This window comes from Loxodonta africana, chromosome 1, assembly GCF_030014295.1.
Source record: "Loxodonta africana isolate mLoxAfr1 chromosome 1, mLoxAfr1.hap2, whole genome shotgun sequence".
Classification (NCBI taxonomy): domain Eukaryota; kingdom Metazoa; phylum Chordata; class Mammalia; order Proboscidea; family Elephantidae; genus Loxodonta; species Loxodonta africana.
The window spans coordinates 172,978,081-172,998,031 of NC_087342.1; the positions used below are offsets into that span (position 1 = coordinate 172,978,081).

General features: G+C 38.2%; 2 protein-coding genes across 4 annotated transcripts in view; one reads left to right on the forward strand and one right to left on the reverse strand.

The window, feature by feature from the left end:
- Positions 1-4,692, forward strand: part of ARMC2 (armadillo repeat containing 2) — a 139,702-nt gene extending 135,010 nt beyond the window's left edge. The window contains exon 17 of the mRNA XM_023543025.2: positions 3,940-4,692. Coding sequence (XP_023398793.1) covers positions 3,940-4,097 — 158 coding nt within the window. The 3' untranslated portion in view covers positions 4,098-4,692. The remainder of the gene's footprint in view (positions 1-3,939) is intronic.
- A 4,148-nt stretch (positions 4,693-8,840) lies between these two features.
- Positions 8,841-19,951, reverse strand: part of SESN1 (sestrin 1) — a 130,159-nt gene continuing 119,048 nt past the window's right edge. For 2 of the 3 annotated variants that reach the window (XM_003404303.4, XM_003404302.3), the window contains exons 4-10: positions 19,757-19,939; positions 18,080-18,322; positions 17,260-17,407; positions 14,958-15,070; positions 12,158-12,348; positions 10,681-10,825; positions 8,841-10,033 (exon numbers count right to left, since the gene is read on the reverse strand). In XM_003404303.4, coding sequence (XP_003404351.1) covers positions 9,947-10,033; positions 10,681-10,825; positions 12,158-12,348; positions 14,958-15,070; positions 17,260-17,407; positions 18,080-18,322; positions 19,757-19,939 — 1,110 coding nt within the window. In that variant the 3' untranslated portion in view covers positions 8,841-9,946. The remainder of the gene's footprint in view (positions 10,034-10,680; positions 10,826-12,157; positions 12,349-14,957; positions 15,071-17,259; positions 17,408-18,079; positions 18,323-19,756; positions 19,940-19,951) is intronic. The other variant, XM_064289549.1, reaches the window with a different exon arrangement.

Consider the following 19,951-nt stretch of genomic DNA (forward strand, 5'->3'; position numbering starts at 1 on the left):
TGGCCAACTGACTGGAAGAGATCCATATTTATGCCTATTCCCAAGAAAGGTGATCCAACCGAATGTGGAAATTATAGAACAATATCATTAATGTCACACGCAAGCAAAATTTTGCTGAAGATCATTCAAAAACGGCTGCAGCAGTATATCGATAGGGAACTACCAGAAATTCAGGCCGGTTTCAGAAGAGGACATGGAACCAGGGATATCATTGCTGATGTCATATGGATCCTGGCTGAAAGCAGAGAATGCCAGAAGGATGTCTACCTGTGTTTTATTGACTATGCAAAGGCATTCGACTGTGTGGATCATAACAAATTGTGGATAACACTGCAAAGAACGGGAATTCCAGAACACTTAATTGTGCTCATGAGGAACCTTTACGTAGATCAAGAGGCAGTTGTTCAGACAGAACAAGGGGATACTGATTGGTTTAAAGTCAGGAAAAGTGTGCGCCAAGTTTGTATGCTTTCACCATACCTATTCAATCTGTATGCTGAACAAATAATCCGAGAAGCTGGAGTATATGAAGAAGAACGGGGCATCAGGATTGGAGGAAGACTCATTAACAACTCGCGTTATGCAGATAACACAACCTTGCTTGCTGAAAGTGAAAAGGACTTGAAGCACTTACTAATGAAGATCAAAGACCACAGCCTTCGGTATGTATTGCACCTCAACATAAAGAAAACAAAAATCCTCACAACTGGACCAATGAGCAACATCATGATAAACGGAGAAAAGATTGAAGTTGTCAAGGATTTCATTTTCCTTGGATCCACAATCAACAGCCATGGAAGCAGCAGTCAAGAAATCAAAAGACGCGTTGCGTTGGGTAAATCTGCTGCGAAGGACTTCTTGAAAGTGTTGAAGAGCAAAGATGTCACCTTGAAGACTAAAGTGCACCCGACCCAAGCCATGGTGTTTTTAGTCACATCGTATGCATGTGAAAGCTGGACAATGAATAAGCAAGACCGAAGAAGAATTGATGCCTTTGAATTGTGGTGCTGGCAAAGAATATTGAATATACCACGGACTGCCAGAAGAATGAATAAATCTATCTTGGAGGAAGTACAACCAGGATGCTCCTTAGAAGGAAGAATGGCGCGACTGCGTCTTACACACTTTGGACATGTTGTCAGGAGGGATCAGTCTCTGGAGAAGGACATCATGCTTGGCAAAGTACAGGGACAGCGGAAAAAGAGGAAGACCCTCAACGAGGAGGACTGACACAGTGGCTGCAACAGTGGGCTCAAGCATAACAGCGATTGTAAGGATGGCGCAGTGTTTCGTTCTGTTGTGCATAGGGTCGCTGTGAGTTGGAGCTGACTCGACGGCACCTAACAACAACAACAATCCTAATACCTTGCCAAAAATTCTAGTATTTGAAAGTGTGCTGTGCAGAAAGAAAACTTAACACCCATTAGCGATCTAAATCAGCACATCTCACATTGTGGGTTCCGAAATCAGTTTAGTGAAGTATGACCAGCATTTTAAAAAACTGAAGTAGCAAAGAAAGAAATATCAGAGTGTACTCTATGTAGTAAGGGTAAGTATTCTATTATGAAAAATTTGTTATTTAAATATGTATCTGTATACAAAGTCATGATGTGTAAAATGTATTTCTTACTATGGGTTAGAGTCAAGAGTTTGAAAATTATAGACCTAAATCTTTCTTCAAGAGCCCTGGTGGTAGTGGCTAAGTACTCGGCTGCTAACCGAAAGGTCAGTGGTTTGAACCTACCAGGTGCTCCTCGGGAGAAAGATGTAGCAGTCTGCTTCTATAAAGATTTACAGCCTTGGAAACCCTATGGGGCAGTTCTACTCTGTTTGTAGAGTCAATCCATCAGGCTCTGCCACTCTTTGCAGCACAAGTTCCTAAATTTAATACTGAGTATAATATGGTACTTTTTAAATGTATTCTCCCCCAATCCCCAGTGCCGTCGAGTCGATTCCGACTCATAGTGACCTTATAGGACAGAGTAGAACTGCCCCACAGAGTTTCCAAGGAGCGCCTGGTGGATTTGAACTGCCGACCCTTTGGTTAGCAGCCACAGCACTTAACCACTACTCCACCAGGGTTTCCAAATGTATATTTATTTACTTTGAAACTTCAGACTGCATTTCTCCTACCTGTAGCTACTTGGCCACTCTTCTGCCACCTTGTGTAAACCAATTTAGAATCAATACAGTATAACTGTGGCTTAACTAACTATAGGCTGAACCTCAATAAAAGTAACATTCTCTTCATGTTAGTGTTTTTTTTTTAAGGCAGAGATTCTGCTAAAACCACCTCATCCTACATGGGCAGAATGCTTAGTTTTAGTATTCTAAGTAACCTAAACATTTTAAACAGGACTGCTAAGTGCCTGACTACAGTGCTCAGCCCAAAGCAGTTGGGAGGGAAGGCCATAAAACAAGAGAATTCATTTTTTAACAAAAGATTGGTGCTCAGAAAATCTAGAAGAGTAAGCAGGACTAGGACAAAGAAATCTGAAACCACTCAGTATCCAGCAGGACTCCTCTTGTCCGGAAGAAGCCAAATGGGAAGGGCTTTGAAGGCCTCTGACACTATCTGCATTTCCCTCCCCTGAATGTCCTGAGATTATCTCCTGGGTGGGGAGATCCAGGTTTGCTTACAGGGTTGCTGCGGTGAGGCTTGCTGAAGTGTTTGGCTGCCTGGAATTTATCTCAGAGCTGCATAGCTGTCCACTTGGTTGTCAGCCGAGGAGGAACAAACTGGAGGTTACTCCAGACTATTCCAGATGCCCTTATCTTATCCTGGGTAGTAACTTTAACGCAAAAGTGCTGAAGTACACATCAAGTGTACAGAAATATTTAGTGTACAGAATTCGATGTAGCCAGAGTAGAATATATATATATATATAAAATATATATATATATATATATATATATATAAAATAGAATTTTTAATTGGCCTTATGGGAGGAAAAAAAAAGTTTGCAAATTACGTAAGTAGCAACATTTGTGGTTATTTTAGGACTTAGTGGTTACCGCTTTAGAAATCTGCCTCAGGCCACAGACCTAGGAAATAGAAAAGCCAAGCTTCCGACTGGCAGGCCAGGCACCTTTCTGCAGTCCATCATGGGGGTGAGGCGCAATATAAACAAGTACCAATGTGGTGGCAGGTAGGCTCAGAAACCTTGATGGACATTTATCTTCCTACTTGGATTGGATATATTTATGGTATTCACAGAACTCAGGGTATTCACAGAATTGGATTAAGAAGTAAATTAAAGTTGTAATTTTATGTTCTGTTTTTACAAGTGCTTTTTTCCTGTATTATACATGGTCTTGTTTGGGATTCTAATACTCCTTGGGATTTTCAAGGTCCCCCAGTTTTCACCATTATTGAAGAGGGGTTGGGGGTTTGTCTTTTCAAAGAAGTATGTCCCAGACTGCTATGAAGCCAGCAAAGATCTGATTTTTCAATAGTGTTTAAACCGAGCTATTTTCTCCAGAAGATTCCCTGACTCCTTTTATTATCTGTCAACCACTGAAATAATTAACTTTTCCAAAGTACAGGCAAGGAAGTAACCTATTAATGATTTGTTTATTCTGAAAAATTGTGATCTGACTTTTGGGTGAGAACTTATACAAAAAGACTCAGAAATTAGCTGAAATAAAAGCTCCATTCAGTCTAGGATTAAAAAAAAAAAAGATCATTGCCCTTTTTTATTAAGAGACTAAAACATACTTATTTTAGAGTGTTGGTAAAGAAGAGGGTAAAGAACTTCTCTAGTTAAAACAAAACAACAACAACAAAAAAACCCTCTTAACCCTAAAATCCTATCTTGTGTCATGCTGGTATTAAAGATGGCCCAGGATGAGTTTGACTTATGCCACCAAAAAATTAAACTCTATTCAATGGGATTACATTTCTAAATAACTGTTGCAATTTTTATTTTTCTGATACAGATGAAGAACTAGCACTGGATGGCAGTTTTGACCAAGACCTAAAAAACTATCACAGAGTCCACTGGGAAACAGAATTCAAACCTGTGGCACAGCAGCTTCTAAACCGAATTCAGAGTCATCACACCTTCCTGGAACCCCTGCCCGTTCCTTCTTTTTAACGTGAGGCAGATTAACAACAGAAACAGGAAGTCAGGTCTCCGTCATTCTTAAAAAGCAATAATAAATGTGAACTTTTTTTCCCCCAGTATTAACCAATATTGAAAAGTTTTCCAGGTACTGATTTTAGTGAGTAGCTAAGAATTTTAAAAGAAAAAAAGCATTTCCCCTTGTTAGCTATTATGGAAAAATGAATATACAACATGTTATTCTTTCTACTGTGAGCAATGTAAGTTGAAAATACATGCAGAGTTTTTCTAAGCAAGAGCCTTTTTTTCCCTATTCTCTATTAAATAATTTAGTTTCAGTCTTTAAATCCTGGTTTAACAGTTCTAGAATTTAAATGGTGGTCAGTTCATTAGTTAAGTGAACTGTGCAATGTAGACCATTAGACTTTGTGTATAAAAAGAATGGTGTTCAGTACAAATGGAACACATTACTATATAAGCACCTGCACTAATTCTTAACACATGTAAAAATAAACTTTCTGAGTAAGTACTGGTATTTTTCTGGTTCTCATATTAAGAGGAATAAGCAGATATAAGTTAGAGAAGACTGCTTTGGGCCATCTACTCTATTAATAATAAGTAATATAGATAAAAAGAGAAGTAGTTTACCTCTGTCTTTTCATTTGAAATAAAATGCCTGGAGCAGACAGTCCTTTCTGATTGTAACTCTCTGTGACTAGGGAAGTGATGTAATGCATTGGAAAGAGTGTCGGCATAGGTGTATGGCAGAGTAGTTTGAATCCTAGTTCTCCCTTGCCAGCTGAGGACCTGGGGCACATAACTCAATTTCTTGAGCTTCAGCTGCAAAATGGGAATGTCTACTTTCTTACAGTGTGGTCTAGAACAAACAATTAAGTGAGCAAATTGCCCAGTACAATGCCCAGTGTGTAAGCGGGGTGCTCAATGCATTATAGCATTGTGATGGCAATTAGTTTATTAACTTGCCATTCTTTGTAGGACAGGCGTGGCCTTTGAATAAATGATTAGATTAAAAAAAAAAAAAAAAGAAATTGAGATTACTGTTGTTATACTAGACAAATGAAGGAGACCTGGAAATAAGAGCAAATATACTACTCTGCTTGGAGAAAAGCTGTTAACAACAGCTCATTTCTCATCCTACAAAATACCAAGACTCAGGGTATGAGGGCAGGCAGCCCACACTGGACTGGCTTTTGGAACTTATTAGAACAAACTGAAATTTCCAGGAAAAACAGACTTTCCAAGGGCTCTTCCAGTCTGAAGTTTATCCCTGGTTAGGGCTCAGCAAGGCCCTGTAGAGAGACTGACTTTATTGTAATCTGTCTGTCCATGAGTATATGCTAGTAGATGCACTGCACTAGATGAAATCAGTTGAAGTCTGAAGGGTTAATCTCTCCAAAATATTTAAGGATCTAAGTCTTTATTTTACTCCTACCAGGCTATATATTCTACTTGCAGTGAAGAAAAGCAAACTTTTTTCCCCTAAAACAGCCCCCTCAAAATTTATAATATATAACTCATGCTAGGATACCATCAGAAACCCTGGTGGTGTAGTGGTTAAGAGCTACGGCTGCTAACCAAAAAGTCAGCAGTTGGAATCCACCAGGTGCTCCTTGGAAACCCTATGGGGCAGTTCTGTGCCATCCTATAGGGTCACTGTGAGTCGGATTTGACTCAGTGGCAACAGGTTTGGTTTTTGGTTTTAGGATACCATCACACTTGCTCTTCTTCATACTACATCCCACCTAGTGGGAAATGAGTTCCTTTATGGGGCTTTTTGCCTTGGTTAGTTGGAAAACAGCTTGAGATATTTTTCCCCTAAGCCCTGAGGAGTCGCCTCTGCCCTAGTTTTCTACCCCAGAGGGTTTGTTACTTTTGTCCAGGTTGATTGACATTTCCTGGGTAAGTTGTAAGAAAAATTTGGTTTGATACTTTTTGCCTGGCCCTGGGCTGCACCCTGCCCTCTGATTGGTACACAACTTGCAGGGACTGACCAATAGCCTATGCAAATAAGGTGAGGTGTAGCCTACTAGGCACATGAAGTGTCTGTGGCCCACTGAAAAGGGATTGGTCAATTTGTGACCTTGGTGGGAGTGCCATGCCTTGAAATTGACAAGGGGTTTGTGTATTTAAGCACCCATCCCCACAGAGGTTTCTGAGACAGAAAGAAGCAGGAAGAGAAGCAGCAGAAAACAGCAGGAGGAAGAAAGGAGAAACAGCAGAGAGAGAGGAGGCAAGGAACCTCCTAAAAGAGCTGTAACACAAAACAAGGGCTGTTGAACACTTAAGATGGCAACAGGCCCAGGAGGGGCCCAGTGGCAGAGCTGGTGGTGACAGACGGCAGGGCCAAGAAGAATCTGTCGTCAGGGCTGAGAGGAGGCCTACAAGGTCCAGAAGAGCTGAGAGCTGTCGTGCACTGAAAAAGGGGGGCTTTGCCTACATGCTTTCTGATTCTGAGTTATAGCCTGTTGATCCTGATCCCAAGTGGTACCCTGGTCCTTAATAAACCACTCAACTGTAAGTATGGTCTGTGAGTTCTCTGTGGCCATTGCAATCGAATATCAAACCCAAAAGAGAAGCAGAGGGAGCCATGGGAAGGACGGCTTGTGTCAGAATTGGTAAAAAGGTTGGAGACTGGAGATACGTCTGACCTCCACCTCATAGAGATCACCTTGGGCTGAACTTGATTCACATTATACCTCCTGAAGTTAAGACAGGTTCTGATGTTACCATTACTACTACTTCCACTCTTCTACACCTCTCCGTCAGACATGCTGAACAACTTGGAACTACCTTCCTGCTTTTGGCTATCCCTTGATATTTTCACATACTCACAAAGGTGCTAATAGACTTTTAGACTACCTTAATGATAGAAAACATGCTTATCTAACAAGTTTTATTTATCTACGTATCTATCAATTATTTATCAAAACTAATTTGAAATAGCTAAACTATCAGAAGAATAAAAACCTAATTGGCTTTTAAATTAAAGTTAAAAAGCATCACTACCTTTCATATGGAGAAGTTAGACCTAAATAATTGTGGTGAATATAGAAGTGTTTGGAATTTAATATTCTTATAGTAAGAGCTATGCAATTAAATTTGGCCTAATATAAAAGTTCAAGGAACTTCAACAAAAACCTCAGCTTTTAAAAATCAACTCCTGGGAACCTGAACCAGAAATCTTTTCGTGATTATGTAAGAAAAAAAATTTTCCTCTGCGGGGAGGGTTTTGATATCCCATAGAATATTCTACTTAACCTTCCCCAATTATTTTGGAAACTATTAATTTCAAGGATTATGGTAACATTAGAAATCCTGTGTGCTTACTTTTGGGAAAACGTTCTGACTAACAGGAAGCACCTGTTAAATGGGAGGCGTTGAAACATCAACTTTGTATCACAGCCATGCCCTTTTATTACTTTAGGTAAAGAACACTTTTCTACTCACCAAAATCTTCAATTTTCAACTTCTGATTTCTGAGTGGTTATTAGCTTCAATGAACCAATAAACTGTAGTTGATCTTGTTTTGTGATCACCATATTGCTGATTAGAACCTCTCCAAGAAATTTTGTGTTTTGAAGGGGAGGCACAAACAACAAAGAACACAAGCTGAATGAGTAAAATTTTAAATATATCCAATGCAACCTTAGTTGTTAGGCTCACTTGTATTACTCTAATGAGATAACTCATCAGCAGGCAGGAACGGGGAAGGCATGATGCAAATTCAATCTTTAAGACCACTGTAAGCTAACAAAAATCTGTAGAAAAGATTTAGGAAGAGAGCTATTTTGGTTAATCTAATAAGAGTATATATTTCTTTAAATAAAAGAATATTAAAGATAACAATAGTCTATTTTTAAGGTTTCATTGGTGGTTTGGTGGTAGAGTCTCACCTTCCATGAGGGAGACCTGGGTTTGATTCCTGGCCAACACACCTTATGTGCAGCCACTACCTGTTTGTCAGTGGAGCCCTGCGTGTTGCTACGATGCTTAACAGATTTCAGCAGAACTTCCAGACTAAGGTGGACTGGGAAGTAAAGCCTGGAGATCTACTTCCAAAAATCAGCCAATGAAAACCCTATGGATAACAACAGTCTGATGCACAACTGATCATGGGATGGGGATGGTGGAGGACCAGGGCAATGTTTCCTTCCATTGTGCATGGGGTTGCCATGAGTCACAGCCGATTCGATGGCAGTTAACATCTAAGGTGACAGTCTTGTTTTCTTACTAGGGTAGATATCCTTGAGGGCAGGTACCACTTCTATTCAAAATTGTGCCTCCCCCCCTCTCACCACCATGCTCTCAACACATGATAAATTTGCAGATGCTAGATTGAGCTTAATAAATGTTTTGATGAGTAACAGAGTTATTACAACAGCTTGGATTAAATTTAGAGCTATTTCTAGTAGTTGCACAGAGTCATTTTTTTACTTTATAGTCTGTCCCTAATGAGTTCTTGTTTGTAATTATTCTATTTGAGCTCTGAAACTATCTCAATTCAAAATGAACTAGGCAGGCACACCATACCAGCTATTTCCAAAATAAAAATGGTCTTAGATAAGATCCTGAAAGTCCACTCCTCTTTGTATCCCCCCAAAATGGCCGAGTTTCACATTTCATTTCAGTCTTTCATCTAATAACAGCATCATTTAAGTGTGAATCTACGTGGTTTACAAAAGTAAACAAAAATTCAGAATTGTTATTGATTGTTAAGTCCTGGTTTTTAAAGGAATTGAGACAGCAAATAAAAAATGGAGAAAAATTATTCTTTATTGAAAAATACCAATAATACTGACAGACTTCAAAAGCAATTCATTCTTCCGGAATACAAAGTACTTAATACATTTTTTTCAAACCTGTTTGCATTTCAAACAAATTAGCATTTTTCAATATCCAATTCGATAACCTGACTAAAAATATTTTCCAGCTTTATTATTTAAGGAGCTGCACAATCTTTAAAGTGGGGACCACGGAGGTGGGTAGGACCAGAGGGCTAGGATGCACCCGGGACTGCGCAGCAGTCTACAGAAACACTTCCACAACTTTGGTGCTGGCAACAAAAATACTGCACAAGACAGCTGCCCTCCAGTGTCAGAGAATCTTGGGAAACAGTATATCAAAAGATAGCTAGCTTTCTTATAATTCACACACTTTAAGATTGCTTTTTAAAGAAAATATTTAAGAACATCACCGCGATTTAATGTCATCCAATAACTCTGAATTTTAAAAAATAACTAGAGTGAAAGAAATGAGCTGTTACCGTCAAAATGGTTTTTGCTGAGCTGTGAGTAATATTTCTATGCTTTTTTAGATGCAAAAAAAAAAACAACACATATGCAAGTTTAATTTGAAACCACACAAATTATGTATGTAGGCTCAGATAGTAGCAGTGTTCACTTTTATTACTAATAGCTTAATTGGAACAGCCATTCTATTCATTCCACCAGCAGGAATAGCAGCACCAAGATCTTCTAAAATTCATTATGTATAAAGCTTATGTCATTATCCAAGTCCCATTCTTTGCATGCTCCAATTGTTGTTATCTTATTTAACATAAAAGCAACAGGATTTGGAGAGTTACTATTTGCTGTATTAAAACAGTTATACAGCATCTTGTACTGTCAAAAAGCAAAATACTGTGAATGGCAGCTCTTCTTCACAGCTCTACCCTTGAAGCCGCCAAGCATCCGCTGCTCGTGCGGGCAGCAGCATTTCCACAGTAAAATAGCAGAAAATAAAGGAATCATGGCACAATGGATTCTGAATTCTTTTATCTACCATTGGTCCTGGGGCTCAGTACCTTCCCCTTGTAGACTATATCTGCTGATCATTCCGTCATCTTTAATGGAGGAAAGGTATCAGGTCATATAGCGAGTAATGGCTCTCAGAGCATAAAGGAGTTCTGCTTGCATCCTAGCTTCTATAAGAAGCAGATTAACATGAACCTGAATATAAAACACAAGATCATATAAAGTAGGATTATAAGCATTCACAATCACAGTTTTCAGTGAACCTAATAATCACCAGCACTAACACATTTCAATGTGCCACCGAATAACTTAGACAAAAATCTTGGGCTTGTTTAACAGAATATCAGTATCTCAGGAAAATGAAAGCTACCTGGTATTCTTTTTGGATAGATGTTTTGAGCTTTCATTTATATTTGATCACATCTCTCCTTGAAGGTTTGTTAAAATTTCAGAAAATGTAGACATTGCTTTATCAGAATACCAAATTCCCCCATGTAATCATCATTTTGTAATTTCTATAAAGATGTTTCAAAGAGACCAGACATTTCTACCTACATACACTTAAAAAGATCTCTTGCAAAAAACATTCTTCTTTCTCCTAAATGGTGACAGCCAGGCCAGTGCCTCTCAAGATGGGCCAGCCCACCTGCCATCCCTGTCTTCTTTTACTCTGTTATCACAATGAGGTTCCCTCCTAAGTAATACATGACACAACTGTCCTGGAATGTTTTTCTTTGGGTTGGTAGGGGTGATGGAAAGGATCTGAGAGCCATTAAGTTACGTGAAGGAGAATAAAAATTACTACTAGGTTACTGACTAAAGAAGCCACACTAGGCACCTACCTTCTCAGAGTGCTTGAACTGCCTCCAGAAGCTATCATACATTCGTTTGGTAACCTTTTCAGGAGCGCAAACAATGGTTTTGATATAAACTTTAAAGCTACGATCCAATAGCTGGTTAATTTCACCATAGTCATAGTCATCATATCTGTTTTAAAATACAAAGTGAGAATTATATTTTTAGTGCAGTTTTTATTCTTACAAAAGTAGAGACATCAATAGTAAGTGCTCTACTCTTTTACCTTCCTTGTGTAAGCAGCTGTCCCCTGAAATGATAATAAACAGCTTTATAATGTTTAATTGGGAGTGAAAGAGCGAGTATAAAGGGATAAGAAGCAGAGACCTCAGGAAAAGGAATAGAAAATTTGCCAGTGCTCAAGCAAATCATTTCTGAAACTTGACGGTATGAACACTGTAGCACTGGGTCCTAGGCAATAGTACATATTTATAATCATGAACAAATGCTATAAACAGAACTTATGAATATTACCGAAATTAACAAATTAATATTTATTACCAGTGCTGTTATATAAGATATATACATGTGTAAATATAAAAATTGGAATTATTTTATTCATGTTTCCATGAGTTTCTGGGGTAAGATGAGGGGATAAAAAGAGGGTGGCCCTGGAAAGGAGGATGGTCTACACACAGCCTCACAGTGTCTATACTCAGGAGATGCTGGTCTAAGTCAAGATGATCCCAGGCACTTGTGTCTGCCCTGTCCCACTGGTGGCAGATTCTCTATTTGGTTTTCAGTGCAAAACGGAGAGAACTCCTGCAAAGCTCGTCCTCCAACCATTCAGGAGACTAAAGTCAATAATTAGCCTAGCCAAACTATCCCCAGATTCTATAAAATGAATAGCAACACAAAGCCTGCCTTTATTGCCAAGATAACCACGAAGTACTATATATAGCATATACTATATACAGCATGTGTGCATGTATGAAAAGTGGGTACATAACCCTGCAGTTCCTATACAACATAATGATGGAGCTCTAAGGACACAAGAGTTGTGATACAGTATCATGGGAGTAGGTACTCTTCAGAAGGAGCTTAAGAACAGTCAGAGTGGCAATATGAGGTTACTGAGTTCCCAGAAGGCAGAAATAAGGGTGTCAGGGGGTAGAAGGTGATATACAGAAAAAACACACCAAAGATATTTGGTGACAAATTTTGCCTCTTTTCAACTAACACTCTAGAACCACTTGCCTGCTCTTCTCTTCCCCCTTCCTAGAGATAACTGTCACTTAACTCTTGTCAATGTTTCTGACTAGCTAGGAGAGAGGAAACCACCTAAGCTGCATTAAGTCAGTTCTTTGAAGCATTAAAAGCATGAAAATAAACTACTGGGAGGGGTTAGTTGTGAGTACATGTATATGCGTGTCTGTGTGTGTGTGTGTGTGTGTTCCAAGCATCTGAATAATTTGGCCCAAAAGAATATATCTCTTTGTAAATGTAAGAAGAAAATAGACTAACCTTATTCCAAACATGCAGTGAATATAGTTCCAAATAGCACGTCTAAGCATTGAGGTATCAACATCTTTGTGCGTTGCCATTGTATTATAAGTAAGATTGTAAGCGATATGAAATTTTTCATCAATCAACTGTCCCACATCTGGATAAAGGCGATTTACCAAAGAATAGCCATGGTCTTCCCAGCAATAGTCCTGGATACAAGGAACAGAAAAAATGGGAATGCTTAAGATGCAGCCAAGTGTGGTTCTGCGGTGTGGTGAGACAACTGGCAGTTGGAATCCACTGTCTTTCTGGAACACCCTAAAGCTCCCAGCTTTACTGGCACTCCAGTCCCATGTTTTCAAATTATATACTGAAACATGCAAAAGGTTATGTTTTGTAATTCTGCGAGTTTAAAAACCTTTGGAATCTCTTCCCTAACACCAACCAAAGACAGACAAACAAACCAATCCATTGCCGTGAGTTGATTCCAACTCATAGAGACCCTGTAAGACAAAGCAGAGCTGCCCCACAGGTTTTCCAAGACTGTAACTCTTCACAGAAGCTGACTGCCGCATCTTTCTCCCGTAGAGTGGCTGGTAGGTTCAAACCACCAACCTTTCAGTTGGCAGCCAAGTGCTTAACCACTGTGCCACCAGGGCTCCTCTTTCCTTAACACACAGGACGTCTATTTTCAGCTTCATCTCTCTCACTGACTGCCCACTTAGCCTCAAAAGGCAACTCATTTTGGGAGTCCGCCGTCCTTTTCCATCACTACAGCCATTCACATAGTCCCCAAATTCTGTGAATTTTTAGTTGAACACATCCATCACTCATTCTTCTCCTCCTGTTCCCCTTCTGAGTCTCAGCCCTATTAACTGTCTCTAATTGATTTTCCTGCATTAAATCTCCCTGCTTTCTTTCTTTCCACCTCAAACAAAACTTGATAAGCCCCATTTCTGTTGCTCCCATGTTTATTTTCCTAAAACACCTCTTTGACATCATGTCATTACTCTTGTCAAGAACCTATAAACCTATCAATCTACTCATCTAAATCTCTAAACTGTTTTGTCTGGCATTTAAGGCATACCTGATCAATTTTAAATTAATTTCCAAATAATCTGAAGTAGGAATCCTTTGTTCATGAAGCTCAACTAGTCTCTTTATGATCCTTTCCCTCACTCTGTCCCTTAACTGAAGCTCAATTATTGTCCACAGTTTCCTCTGCCTTGGTTCTGTGACCATCCAAAAAACCTTAAATCCTAATCTCTCTCCATAAAATTTCCAGTCTACACGATCTCTTCAATTTCTAATCTATTATATTTCATATCACAATTGAACTATTGAGTACAAATATTCTATAACTCCTCCTTGTGCCTGAAATTTGTCCCCTTAAACAATATCTCAGTTCCTTCAGCAAGGGAACAAAATCTTATAATTCTCAAATATTTCCATAATTCTGGAAAAAATATTTATTGCTTAACATTGGCCCCTCAAAATAACTGGGAAAGTTGGGAATATCAACTCATCTAAATTAAATACTTACGCAATAGATTTAAGACATATATTTAAACTACAATATGTTTCTACTGATGAATTAGAAGCAGTCTTAAAAAACTAGAACACAGAATAGATAAGTATTTGCTAATAGACGATTCTCAACTTTTACTGCAGAACTAGACACTATAACTACTGTTGCTCCTGAGGTATTGCTGAGCACAGTGCCTCCTGCCAAGCAAAAACAGAGAAGCAGCCTGGTATCCTGAAGGACCACCAGGTTCCCTAAGCCTCCATGGATTCCATATGTGTAGAATTGCATTGGGGAAGTTTTACTGTGTATTTCAAAGTTAATGATTTGGGAGCTAAGGAAACTGGGTACACCAATAATAATTCTACTCCCCGCATCACTAACTTTATTCACTCTAAGAGACAGGTGTTAAGCAATTTTAGACTAACATTTATTTATGTAAATCCTATTAAGGCTTAAATTTGAAACCCTCAAAATTTCTCATTGCTTCAAATAACATTTGGTTAATATTTTAAAAGGAATTAAGATGCTATAATTTTCATCATGTATTTTCTATGGTACCTATAAGAACTCACCCAAATTATGCAGTAAACAAAAAATTTACTCACCCCTAAAGCCCCTAACTTAAGCACATCCCTCACCTCTAAATTTCTCTTTAGGCTGCTAAAGACTTTTCTGTTACTCAGCCTTGGGGACCTGGTGCAGATCAGGGTACACAACTGTCTCACTCTTTTGGGTTTTTTTGGTAGGACAAAGGGAGATAAACCAATGCGATCAACACTGGCTAGGCTGTAGTACGACTATTATTTATTGTTTAACTATATTATGAAACTGAAATGTTTCATGCACCATCCTGAAAGCCTAACTACTACTGTAATTTTGTTTTATGGGTGAATGTGTTTTGAATTCTGAGGATCTGATTTATGAACTTCCCCAACACAATAAATATAAGGGAATTGCCTGTACACAGGAAAGTTATTTCTGCAACATTTTATAGTTCTCAAATCCAGGCGGCTCTTTCTTATTTTAGGCCAGATTGAGAGATTTCTAACCGATCACATACATATAGGAGTCCCTGGATGGCACAAATGGTTAAATGCTTGACTATTAACTAAAAGGTTGGTGGTCTGAACCTACCCAGAGGAAAAAGAAAGGCCTGGCGACGTGCCTCTGAACAGATGCAGCTTTGAAAACGCTATGGAGTACAGCTGTACTCTGCAAACATGGGGATGTCGTGGGTTAGAATCTACTCAATGGCAACTGGTATGTGCATAGAACAAATTACAATTTTACCTGGACTCGAAATGTTGGGACATGCATCCCATGTCTAGAGAAATCCTTATAGCCATAACTAGTATCCTCAAAGTGACGAGATATATCTCTTGCTGGTGTAACTTCTTCATCATCTGAAATAGTTTGGAAAAAAAAAAAAAAAAAAGGCCATTGAAAGCTTTGAAAAAACACAATGCTAGTTAAAATTAATTTTGCCAATAACAAGTAAAAATAGGATAACCTCTTTTTGACAATGAATAACCTATACTAACTAAAATAAAGTCTTAAAACTATAAAATGAAGCTGCTTACTTATCAGTAAATGAAATACACTAAAAGTAGCTTCTCTGTATTAAAAAAAAAAAATCATGGTTTAATTCTCTAGGCCTTTCGTTCTCTTCTTTTATAGCCTCTCTTGTCCCTCTGTGTTCCCACCAACTATATGTATACTAGGTTGTATTTTGGAGCCCTTGTGGGGCAAAGGTTAAGTGCTCAGCTGCTAACCAAAAGGTCGGCAGTTCAAACCCACCAGAGGCTCAGTGGGAGAAAAGACCTGGAGATCTGCTCCTGTGAAGATTACAGCCTAGGAAGCCCTATGGGGGCAGTTCCACTCTGTCACATGGGGTCTCTATGAGTCAAAAACTGACTGGACAGCACTAACAATAACAACAGGTTGTACTTAAAAGTACGCGCTCAAAGTTATGAACATCTTTGTGGATAATCGTTAATGTGATAACAACTATTAAAATCAGCTATGCTCTAAACTTAACACTTAGGCTATTCCTGCTTGAATATTAATGTCACACAATATATGATATGATCTAACAGCTCAATGGTCCTAGAAACAATTCTAGAACAGTGAAAAAAAGAGGTCCTGTGAATCACCATCTTTTCAATGCTTCCTACACTGTCCTAAGCCTTTTTGGACTATCATCATGTTTAGAAACTGATGAGATTATAGTTTCAAGTAAATATAGAATTATATGACAACTCCATGTTTTCAGGCATGGATACAAAACAAAAACCTTTTCCTAGAGGAAATACAAGCTGATGCCCAACCCTCCAATTATACAAATTTGATGATTTCTTTGCTATTAAGAAACTTAGTGTTTAAATGTAGAAACTTACAGTTTTCCCATTCTATTCTTGTCAAAATACATTTTGAGATATTAATTTTTCCTCCTTTAAATTACCTGGTTTATATGTTAAACCTTGTAGCCTGCATATAGATAAAGGCTAAACATAAAGAATTTAGGTTGTTGTTGGTTGTTTATTAAATAGCTCCTTTTCACAGAACTATCGAATTTTATAGCTGGAAGGAATCTCAGCACTTTTAGGAACTCAATTTTCTCATTTTAAAGAAGAGAAAAAAAGGTGGGCTGGGGGTGAGAGCTTGTAACTTACTAAAGTTCACAAAGCTTATTAGCAGCGATTCTAACATTAGAACTTCACTGTCCTCCCTCTTAGTGTAATGCTATTTTCCCTAGAACTTCCTTTTTTCCGATGAAGTAATGATGTAGCATAAACAAACATCTTTCAAAGACTGGCAGTGACAAAATCTGACCAGTATTCTACTTTAACTTTTCCGTTACATTATATTTCAAAATAAGTAATGTATTCTTTAACAGTGACTAGTAAAACAATCTTTAGTGCTTCAAGTTTCTCGCAGATGTAAAACATTGAAAGCATACATATTTACCTTAAAAACCTTGTTTAGGAAAGGTATTAAATGCCTTGAATCCATAAAAAAATTTCTTTTTAAGACAGAAGCACAATTTTCTATATTATAGTCGAAGTAAGTTATAAAACAGAGACAATATAATTAGATTTATTTTTGGCACATAAGTAGAAGTCCCAAGAAAACCCAGGACATAATGGAAATTATTTATTAACTGACCCTCCACTGGTCATGGCTGGTACATCCCTCTGGCAGTCTGGGCCCCGTTTTCTAGCACTTTGCTGATGCTCTTGGTTTCTGAATGGGAATAGGTTCGTATGGGCTGAAAAGAGGGGGCACTGAAATATATCAGAGCCACTAGTTCAAAACGCAAGGAAAAAAAAAGAGAGGGAGCAAACTTCCCAATCACAGAGCTGAGTTGGCCTGGGGAGTTTGCAACTATTGTTTCCAGGCAATATACGGAATTAGCTGGTGGCTTTAAAAAATTATTTGTAAATAGGAATGCCTATCCAATAGCCTCTCTAAAAGGAAAGGCATATTTGGATTAATGTTTTGAAACTTACTATTTAAATTATCTAAGCAAAAAAGACAGGTTCCTTTTTGTAAGCAACAGAAATTATATTGGCTATGTAATTGTTGCTCTTACCTGAAGAGAAGACAAACATACTTTCTCTTTTTTCTATTTCAAAACGTGAAGCCATCTCTTCCTGACTTGCCTCTTCTTCATCTCGACATTCCTGTAATTGCTTCATTTTTTCCATGAGGGCTTCAACCTCAAAGAAGGAATCACTTACCTGAAAGATAAAATACAATTAATATTATGTCAGACACAGTATGAAATTTATGAATTTTCTTTTTCTGAAATAAATTTTCTGAAAAAATATAAAACAGAAGAGAAACAATAAAGGCAAAAGCATTTTAACAACTTTACATTCACTGGATACCACTTTTTACATTTATACAAGGTTAAACATGAAAAAAGAATTTTAAAGAGAAAATTTCGTATCAAGGCTGATTAAATCTTCTAAAAGATGAATCAAGATGCCAGCCCTTTCTTTTTGTGCAAAAGAAAAGAGGAGGATGTGATTAGCACCAGGAAATCTCAAGCACCTGTCATTGGCTTTAGGGAAGAGGGAAGTGGTCTCTGCTTCCTCCCATCTCACTGCAGTAGCCATTCACTACTAGCTGGTCCTGATAGGGCACATGCTGCTGGCTCTTAATCCTAAAATAACTCGAGCTTAACCTCCTACAAGGTCTTATAATTTTGCCTATCCCTTGCCACCTACACTAGCGTTGGCAATTTGGAGGCAGTCAATAAGTACTTGCTGAGTGAATAGGTATAGGGGCCTAATATCTCTATGAGCTTAACTGGGTAGATTTTCTACGAAGCCAAATGAAGAAACAATATAACAGCAATTATTGTGATTATTCTTCTGATGATCCCATAACATATAACACTTACTTACCGAAACATTTCCCGCTGAGTTGACCTGCATCTCATCCACATTATGATTGCCATTTGTAATGTCACAGATGCAGTAGTTACTAACAGAAGGAGGTCTGAATGTGTGGCCACCATCACAATGGATTTCTGGACTGATTCCACAGCCAAAGGTGAATGAGGCAAGAGAATGATAGTGTGTGAGCAGAACTACTGCATGGACCAGTTCCGCAAGGGACCAGCTGTGCTCTTCAGCTTTTAAAAGTCCCTTAGGGGTGGAAAAAAAAAACCAGAACATCTTTTTATACTGGGCTGTGGTGCTGGTGAAAATATATAGTTCATCTTAGTATTTAATCTACTGAAAACAGGGTTAATCACCATACAAATCCTAGTGTAAAATCATAATTTAGAGGACATAAAATCCAGAATATGCTTATTTTATGAATATGTATTCATGAATAGCGCTTAACATAATCTGTAATGACAAATTCATTATTATTTTACTGAAATACTGATTTATGATATAATAAATGCATTTTACTTACAGTTTTAAGTAAATGCTTTTATTTAGAAATGTGTTTCAGATGCTAAGTTATAAATGTTACTATGTTCTTAGTCCAAAATCTCAAACTAAATATAACAAATTTATGTTTAAATTAGAAGCTACTATGTGAGGTGTGTCTATTCTTGTTTATTACTGGGCCTCCTGTTTATTTTTGTTTATGACCAGGCCTCCTCAAGGAATTAGTGGTTGGAAAAATTTTGTTGTTGTTAGCTGCTACTGAGTAGGCCCCCGACTCATGGCAACCTCATGTATAATGAAACTAAACACTGCCTGGTCCTATGCCGTCCCCATAATTGGTTGTGGATCAGACCACTGTGACCCATAGGGTTTTCACTGGCTGATTTTCAGAAGTAGACTGCCAGGCCTTTCTTTCTAGTCTGTGTTAGTCTGAAAGCTCTACTGAAACCTGTTCAGCACCATAGCAACACACAAGCCTCTGCTGACAGACGAGTGGTGGACGTGTATGAGGTGCACTGGCAGGGAATAGAACCCAGGTCTCCCACATGGAAGACGAGAACTCTATCACTGAACCACCAATGCCCCTCTTTGGACAACTTAAGACTGAATATACCTAAATCATAAAATTGTATTTTGAAAATTATGCCCAAAGTAACACCTAGAATTCAATTCTGTGCCCCTTTTGCTTCATTATCTATTTTATAATCTTGTATTATTTTTTTCCCTTTCTTCGTGATATACTAGACACTGCATTACTCATATTCCAATCTTTTATCTTCTTAATAATATGCTTCAATTATGTAACGGTATCTAGAATGTGCTATAAACTAGAAAGACAAGACCAGAAAAATGTGTCATGTTTTCAAAAATTTCTAATGCATGGTAGACGTCTGAAAAGAATGTCAATCTATTTTTATTCTACTATCCTTTATTAAGGAAACCCTGGTGGCGTAGTGGTTAAGTGCTACGGCTGCTAATCAAAAGGTCGACAGTTCAAATCCACCAGGCACTCCTTGGAAACTCTACAGGGCAGTTCTACTCTGTCCTATAGGGTCACTATGAGTCGGAATCGACTTGACGGCATTGGGTATCCTTTATTTATAAGTAGAACCAGAGAGAACTAGTTTAAAACATCATTTAAAAAATAAGAACACCTGAGATATGTTACTCATGACTTACTTCAATGTGTTCTTTGGTAATAAGCCAAGGTCTATGGGCTAACACTTTGTTGAGTTCTCCTAAATTCCGTAGCTTTTGAGGAGCATTCTCTAAGCCATTGAGCCACTTGGGGTCCCCACCAACATGAAGGAAATCATTTACATGAAGGTTCACTAAGTAGGAGCACTGGTGTCTTGCGGCAGCCTTAAGAGGAAA